Source organism: Teleopsis dalmanni, chromosome 2 (genome assembly GCF_002237135.1).
Source record: "Teleopsis dalmanni isolate 2A chromosome 2, ASM223713v2, whole genome shotgun sequence".
Classification (NCBI taxonomy): Eukaryota; Metazoa; Arthropoda; class Insecta; order Diptera; family Diopsidae; genus Teleopsis; species Teleopsis dalmanni.
In genome coordinates, this window is record NC_051847.1 from 241,661,038 (window position 1) to 241,670,260 (window position 9,223).

At 29.5% G+C, this 9,223-nt stretch overlaps 1 protein-coding gene across 1 annotated transcript in view; it reads left to right on the forward strand.

Annotated features, from left to right (window-relative positions):
• LOC119677147 (sal-like protein 1) overlaps positions 1–9,221 on the forward strand; it is a gene marked incomplete at its 3' end in the record, with an annotated part of 11,353 nt that extends 2,132 nt beyond the window's left edge. The window contains exons 2-8 of the mRNA XM_038088414.1: positions 3,738–3,963; positions 4,033–4,069; positions 4,133–4,634; positions 8,173–8,291; positions 8,345–8,547; positions 8,619–9,052; positions 9,180–9,221. Coding sequence (XP_037944342.1) covers positions 3,738–3,963; positions 4,033–4,069; positions 4,133–4,634; positions 8,173–8,291; positions 8,345–8,547; positions 8,619–9,052; positions 9,180–9,221 — 1,563 coding nt within the window. The remainder of the gene's footprint in view (positions 1–3,737; positions 3,964–4,032; positions 4,070–4,132; positions 4,635–8,172; positions 8,292–8,344; positions 8,548–8,618; positions 9,053–9,179) is intronic.
• Positions 9,222–9,223: the final 2 nt, after the last annotated feature.

Genomic DNA, 9,223 nt, shown 5'->3' on the forward strand with positions numbered 1-9,223 from the left:
AAGATCTAAGCTCAGTTATTGCTTATCCTGATGAAGTATTAAACAATAATCCAATCAAAGAATAATAGAGAGATAAAGGATAATAGAGAGTGCTCAAGTAAAAGATAAAAAAGTGCTCAAGTATTATATTAATAATTAATATATTTTATCAGTATGATACAATATATCTTTTTGATGGTCTTTAACTTGGTCTTCCCACTTGCACCTAAGAAGACCAAGTCGATGAATGGTTTTGATTTACTAAATCGTATTGTGGCCATACAGAACAATTGCAAATGTTTTCAATATTATTTAAAAAAATAAATTAAAAATTGCTTTTTAACAAAACTAACTTCATGAAGATTATTAAATTTTCAGCAATATCATCTCTGATTAAAAACATAAATTTAAAGAATTTATAATAACACATAACTGAAATATAAAATTGGAATCAATTTCCAATTTAAGTTAAAACTCGTATTTAATTATACTGAACTGTCAAATCCGGAAAACATTCCAATATCGATATGCCTTTGACAGAATATTTATAAATTATTTGCATTTTTTCCATTTAGAAAAATAAGAAGCAAAAATAAAGCAGAGAAAGCAATGCTTTCACAAAGTGCATACTTTGGGCAGAATTTATAAAATTCTATGCATTGTGCTTGTCGGGAATATATTTTATGGTGTTTACAGTTCGAAAAAAATGCAAAAATACAAAAATACACAATACACAATACACACAAAACGTACAAACAAAATATAGGCAAGGCGGTAAAATCCTGCACAGTGGAGAGCATAAATATTATTCGTAATTTATTTTAAATAAAATTTATTGTGCAATAAAGATTTGTCTCCTAGTGCAAGTGGCGTCGTTAAAAGTGAATCAGCGAGGTACATAAATAACGCAAGCGAGTATTGTTGCAGTTCAGATTACGCTCGATCCTTTATGTTGGAGGGTTTTTTGTTTTGGGCAACAGACGATGTACAAATTTGCAATAAAATTTAGAGCATTTGGCAGAGATAGGAATTTATGATTGCTCTATTTGCAGAGGTGCAAATTTTACTGCATCACTTATAGTGCATTGTAGTAATATGAAAAATTGAATTAATTAAATACACTTTACGAAAATGGATGAGAAATTAATGTTGTTTATTGACATTTATAACAAAAGTTTTACTTCTTCTGGAATAATATTTTTATTCTAATCCAATATATAATGTCATTTATACCGTAAACGATGCTTTAGGTTAAGCATTAATTTAGTCTTTAAAACTCAATATGTTATTTGAAGCTATTTGATACTATTTTATAGTGCGAAATGTACTCTTGTCACACTTCTCACTCACATTTAAAATTTACAATAATTCTTTAAAGTTACTATTGATACTATCTTTATTAACTAAACATGAGTAACTGTATTATTAAGTACTATGGACATAATAGGTATATACTAGACTTAACAAACGTAAACAACACGAGATAAGAAGAAAGAAGTGTGGTTGGATTGGACACACACTGCGTAAGCTTTATGAAGACATCGCGGATGCTGCACTTACTTGGAACCGCCAGGGGACTATGCGCAGTGGCAGACCAGCAATAACCTGGAGAAAGAGAGTTCAGCAGAAGACGGGCAAATCGTTTAAAAAAAATAATAATATACTCCAACCCAACATAACCTAAACTAAATCACTTATAAGAAATATAATGAACCGAAAAACGCACACTAAAATAAAACTTTTAAACATTTAGTTAGATCTCAACAAAATACTAAAATCGTATCAATTGTAAAATTAAAGTTACTTATAATTCCATTTACTTGTTAATATAAACGTCTTTAATATGGATATCAATGATCTCCCTAATCTGTACACTGTTGCTCCTTCATGGCAAATATCCCTAAGATAGTTTTTGTTTTAAAAAGGTAATATACAAAAATCTATACATAATTTTTATATAATTCACGTAGACCAAATAATTTAGTTAATATTGCAAACAGTTCAAAGGAAAATAAAGGTATATATAATCTTCTCGAGCACAGTCTACAACCTTCTTGAAGTACATTCTACAACCTGACATATAGTTTATCAAATATAATTAAAGAACTTCATTCGATTTACTATAATTCAACTTTGAGCAATGTATTTATGAGTGTATTTGTATCATTAAGAAATAACATTTCAAAATCTTAGAATGATTTGAGTATAATAGTATGAGAATTTTTTTTTTTGGAAAAAGAATTATTCAAAACCATGGCTGCTATGGTGGTCGTCTGCATAGCAGATAAGAAATTGATAACGTGTAGTTAGATTCTTAAGTCTTTAAATGGTTAAGCAATACCCTTTTACAAGGGATATGATATTATCGGTATTATTCATATTTAAGTTAATTAGTTTCCTATTTCTAGATAGGTTTAGGGATGGCCAGATTTGTTTAGTTTTGGCACTACGGGTTTTATTTTCCCCATCTCTTTTGTGCTTTTTCAAGCAATGTAGAATACATCATAGATTTCTTTTTTATTTATCGGTTTAAAAGTAAGAGATAATATTTACTTCTGGATTTTAATATTATGTGTAACCAAAGTTTTAACATAGACTCAATAAAAACAACGAAACATAAATTCTTAAAACAACTGTGTTCAGTTATAAATAATCCTGAAACACATTTTCGTACATCATTATTTTTTAAATGGATATTTTGAACTTTGTGTGAGTCAGTTTAGTCGCAGAATATCTATGCAATTTAGCTAAATTGTACTGTAAAAATTTAAAAACCAAAATAATTCTTAAAATCAGATTATTTTATATATTTTATGAGAATTTTTTTTTTGTAATCATTGCAGTTTGTAGGTTAATTTATTAAGAATGCATATCTACGCTCACCCTGTCCGTTAAAAGTAGCATCAGATAAGCGACACAAGAATGGGGAGTAGGACTGAGTATTTACATGCCTAAGTTAGCAATTAAAATTACAGAAGCCTTTCCGCTTAGATACCTAATGCATTAGTTCTATATGTTCTCATATTTGTGTATGACATGCTGTAAAGATTCTTTTGTAGCGTTTGTTGGATGATACTCATCGTGGAAGTGTCTGTTACTATTGTGTCTGGTTTAAGAATAACCCCATCAGACGTTCATCATAGACCATATTTAAATATATTTTCTTTTTCGTTGGGTGTATTGCCAAAATTTTATTAAACTTATATACTACATAAATTTTTTGGCAAGTTCTACACAATTGTCATTTTAGTTTTATTTATTTTTAATCTAATGGCATTATTCGTATTAAGTATTTTAATGCAGCGACGAGTTTTAAAGTATTTAATACATTGCAGATCATTCACAAAGTAAAATTCTTCCTAATTTTATCAATTATTTAAACGTATGAACAAGTATTTTTATTTCCGTCATAATACTTGGAAACATATTTTAATTATAAAAAATTTTATTGCAAAACTTTTTATAATCAAAATGTTTTTTTTTTAACATTTCTGTTAAATTATTAATGATATACGTTGTTAAATTTATTGAAATTTCCAATAGAAATAATAAATAAAAGTATCAAAATATTACATATCTCAATGTGCAAATATTATTTAAATAAAATTTGAATAAATTTTGTCGAAAATAAAAATAAATTGTGTATTTTGTTTTTGTATTATATGATTGTAAAAATAAATTATTTTCTAATATTTAAAAAATAATTGATTCATTCATTTATTTTCATATATTTGAATTTTATTCTTTTATCACTTTAGGTACAGAAGAGCATACATCTGCCTTTATCGAGTTTAACTTCGCCTCGGGTGCTTATGTGTGCCTCTGTTGGTACAGAAGGTTCCGTAACATTACAGTTGAGAGACACAAACTCTTCTATCGATTCTAATCACTCCCCAGCATCAACATCCCTAGAAAATGCGTTGACCATCGGTTATCCGGATCCGGAAATGTTGGCCGACGTTTTAGGCACGTTACAGACAGCCTGTAAGTATGCAACAACATACTATATTTTCAACAAAATATTATTTAAACTTTATATACTGATTTTAATAGCGCTAAAAAACAACAGTACAACAATAACAACTAAAAGCATAAATAATAACAATAATATTACTCATAGTAATAATATTAATAACAGTAGTGTTAACAACAACCACAACAACAATATCAGCATAAACAATATAACAAATAATAATAAAATCACTATAAGTCGTCGCAATTCGACTATACCTATCAAGGAATCGAATAAAATTACTGTACAAACCGTATCAACATCAACCAATACCACCAATAAAACGAATAGCTACATTAAAAATTGCCTCATACGCAGCAGTAGTTGCAGCAACACAAATAACGTTACCTCGTTAGCTCAAATTATGAGCAATAGTAATAGTAGCAATAGCTCTAATTCCATATTGAATAATACTACGAATAGTAACAGCAACTGTAGCAGCAACAGCAATTTCAGCTCAAGCAGCAACGACAGCACCATTAGTATTACCAGCAACACCAGTGGCGGTAATCTGAAGAACGGCAATAATTTAATAGCACACGGTATTAAAAATGTTCCTGGCAGTGCTACTGCCACAGCAATTGTAAAGAAGAGTCGACCTAAATTATCATCACCCACCAGACACGGTCCACAACAGTGCCTGGTAAGTGCATATTTTGCATATTTTTAAGTGTAATTTTAGAGTCACCTTAGTTAATCTTAAAATTTTATATTCAATATATAAAAGAATTCTCTTTAGATTAAATGGAAATTTGATATCATTTTTATATTTAATTATCTACTAAGGACGTGTGCGAGTTAGTCTAAGTTGATGCTAAACCAAATGGGAGATTTTTTGCACTGCACACATTTAACCATTTATCAACACGCATCGACACATCATTACATTATCGACACAACGTAGAATTTCCCTCATTTAGAACGCAACTTAGCCTAACTCGCACATGTCGTAAATGACCAAAAAAAAAGAAATATTGATGTCTCAGCTTCTCCAAAGGAATAAATTTGAAGACATATGTATAAAACTATTTGTTAGTTCTATTACCCAGTTAGATAAGGTACCAATTATACTAAATTGGATGTTTTAAGTTTTTTCAAATAAAAAAATTTTTCACACTGGTAAAAATTTTCATACTAGCTGAGTTGGCGATAACAAGCTCTTAAATATTTATTTACTGTGTTCAGCTGTATCCACTTACTTATTCAGTTCGTTTGCTAACAGAGTTCAATAAAGTCATCTATTCCTTTTTGACTGTAATCGGTTCATATATTTGGATGTAGTTGACTATGTGCAATAATATCGACAGCACTGATCACATGTTAGTAATTAGTCATTTAATTTATTTTTGATTTATATATACCGAATAAAGCATCTCTCAAGCTTAAGTTTTTGTGCAAGGAATTCAACTTCCCCTTTCAATTAATTCAATATTCATATAAACATATTAAGAATCTATAGATTTATTGAAACATTTTTAACATTAAAAATACTTATACCGATGTGTCCCACAGAAATTTTTATAAAGTTATTCTCACACTTTCAATATTATTAGCTGGCGTTTTGATTGTTTTTTTTTTCTTATTTCGTTACTGCAGTTAGCTGGCACATTGCATGTTGTGTTTTTTAACATATATATAAGTGTAGTGATGGAGCATACTTTGTAATTGATATTAAATTTAATATTGACAATAGCTTTGTTTTAATTCTGTTTCATTGACATATAAAAATATTTATATTTATAAAAATATTTTAGTTTTGACGTGAAATCGCCCAACATCCAATACTGCGGCCTGAAGAAGCCTATTGTACCAATTTCATTGTATAATATTAACTATTGTTTACACAAAGCTCTTTAAAGCTTTATGAACAAAGTCCAGAACTAAATCTAGAGAAGAGCTCTTAATCTGTTCCAAATGAAACAAGTTTCTTTTGTGCGTTATTAAAGCTGGACAGTCACTAAGAATATGCACAGTAGTTTCCTTCCGAATTATTATGTTGAGATTAGTTGAATCAGTGCACTTGAGCAATTTTATCCTCTATTAACTGGGAGGTTTCTTCGTAACCTCTCTCTACGTCTTAAAGATCATATATTTTGATATTCGAACTTCGCGGTAGATTAAGTTCTTTAATAAATAGAGTATAGTGTGGCCAATCAATGGAAAAAGTGTTAATTTTATTTCTACATAGATTTCCTATACATATCCTTTTATTGAAATTTAAAATAAATGCACTTTACATGTCGATTCAATGTGAATCGATAGTTTTAATTATCAGTGCACATTGTAATGGCATACAAAGTGTATATTTTCAAAAATATTTTTAGGAAAGGATATAAAATATTTAATAGATCATTTTAGTTTTTATTAATCTCATTTACAATATTTATTGTACCATAAAAATTTCTATTAAGCAGCCTACAAACAGACGAGCACCTACTTAAAAATTTTTATATATAATCATAAGAGTATACTATCGGTTGTATGTATATATATAATTATACAATATTTGCAACATGAAACATTTTGAAATTTTTTGGCATGGCAAATCAAATTCACGAATCGTTTAGTAAATTTACTATAATTTATTTAATTTTTTCTTTATTTAATGTGTACTATAACATATATGAGTACATGAGCAAATTGGCAGTTTGTATAGTGCGAAGGTAATAGATGTATTAGAGCTAGCATATGTCGGGATAAGCGGAAGAGCAAGTGGAGATTTAGTGGTATGACATCGCTTTCATATTTGCTTGCTAATGATAGATTTCCATTTAACTAGCAATTTACTTGTCAATATAAAATGTACATTTAATGTGCTGACAGAAATTACTTGGAAAAAATAAAAACATTTTCGAAAAATCACAGGTACAATAAGTTAGCAACACATATGTTTACACTGATGTGAATAATAAGGGCCAAGAGGTGGATAGAATTTTTCAAAACACTTTCTTAACGTATGTAAAACTCAATTATGACATCATCGGCCTTAATTATCTTTAATATTTAAATTTTTCAACCCATTTACTGATAAATTCATATTCTGAAATAGCAATGTGATAGCGCCTTCGCTTAAATTTTTTAACATACTCAAAAATAAACTTTATTTTTATTTTAGAAAATTAATATGTATAAAAAATCTTCAAGATGAAATTTACAGTACATCCATTTAATACTAACTCCACTTTGCTCGTTATAATTAGGTTTTGAAACTTCATTTATAATATCACAAATATCCTTCAGTTGTTTCATGTTTGCGACACAATCATGGTACATAATGTACAAGAAATAAAAGTCTGAGTACTCCAAATGACTTAGGAACCATGTTCCAGATGTTTCAAAAGACTACACATGACTGTATCTTCAAATTTAAATGTTCTTCAATCGTTAATGTATGGTCTACTTTATCTTAATTTGTATTAAAACTTCTATTAACCATTTGTGAGCACTCTAAAGATTTAATAGCTATTGATATCGTTATTTGGATTAGGTAGGAAATTAACATCGTAATAGTTATAGCAATCGATGGCATAGCAAGGAGATTAATTACGCTTTTTAGCTGTGAATTAAGTTCCATGAAATTAACTAATTATAGACCCATTTGTTTGGTTAGAGCCCTTGTATGTTAAGCAAGGATCAATGTGAATCAATTGATGTACTCTGGTTAATTATATGACCTGTGAAGATATTTTGACAAGTAATGTAACATAGTTTGAGCAGTAACTTTTAAAACTGAAAGCAATTTTTATTATTATTCTTATTTCATTACATTCAAATAAATATTTCTAAATCCTCCCAGGTAGTTCACTTCTAGAGATTAGAGCCGTATATTAAAGAAGCATGTGTAGAATTAGACCAATGTTTAACTAACACGACTAAAAAAATGTCTGTCTAACACGACACAACAACAAAATTTGACAGATCGAAAATAAATCTAAATTGAATCCAGATTCACCAATCGAAAGCGAAACGCCATTAGTTAACTTCACTATCAACAACTTTCAATATAAATTTGAATATTCAAATATTTTCTTTGTGATAATCATTCGATTGATGTTTACAGTAAAATATCAGCCCATTTTCATATTTTTGTGTTGGTCTTGTAAATAATTTTTTTAAGTAAACAAATCAATTTCAAAATATGAGATAAATTTATATATCTTCCTGTTTGTGTTTTTTTGTAGATTTGTAGTAAAATTTTTGGAAATGCATCTGCTTTAGCCAAACACAAATTGACTCATAGTGATGAAAGAAAATATGTATGTGTAATGTGCTCAAAAGCGTTTAAAAGACAAGATCATTTGTAAGTAAATGAAGTTTAGTAACAAAAATATATAACAAATATATATCTTTCAGAAATGGACATATGATGACACATAGAAATAAGAAACCCTATGAATGTAAAGCTGAAGGTTGTGGAAAATCATATTGTGACGCACGTTCATTACGCCGTCATACCGAAAATCATCACGCAGGTGTAATAACTCCACAAAATCAAACACTTTCTCCAACTGCTGGTACCCCCTCTGGTCTAAGTTTATCTCCAGCTACAGCAAGTGGTACTACCATTTATATAATTCATGTTAAAACTATTTTATATTACTCATAAATCCTACGTTTCATCTATTAGGTGACGCCAGTTCACCAGACGGTGCAACTTGCATACGAACTTACATCTCAAATGGTGGCACAGTTGTAGATGCAGCAACTGGTTTGCCATTAACTGAAGAACAAATTAAGGCCATCAATTTGCCAATTAAGACAAGTGTCACTCTCTTGTCACCCACGTCATCGACATCTTCAGGTGGCGCTTCAATGTCAGCCGCCTCACCTACCATTTCGTTAACTGACAACAGCAATATGGAGGCCGACGGTTTAACTCGTGAACAATTAGATTTGATTAGCAAAATAATGCAGCAAACTAAACAAACTAGTGCTCAAGTTACAGTGTCATCGTCAACAAGTGTGAATTCGTATAAGGTAGATACCGCAATCGCACCACCGCAAACCACAAGCCCACAAAGTATTGTGCAAAATAGGCCACGCACCTGGAATATGCAATTGGTAAATCAAACTACTTTATATCGTTTATATTTTATAAAACCAAACACATAAAGCTTTGGATACTTAAAACTTTCAGTCATTTATTTTAACCGACATATTATATATGCATAACTATTTACATTTTTAGTTGAATACCACGCAAAATGTATCAATCACTGTGGATGAGGTTAC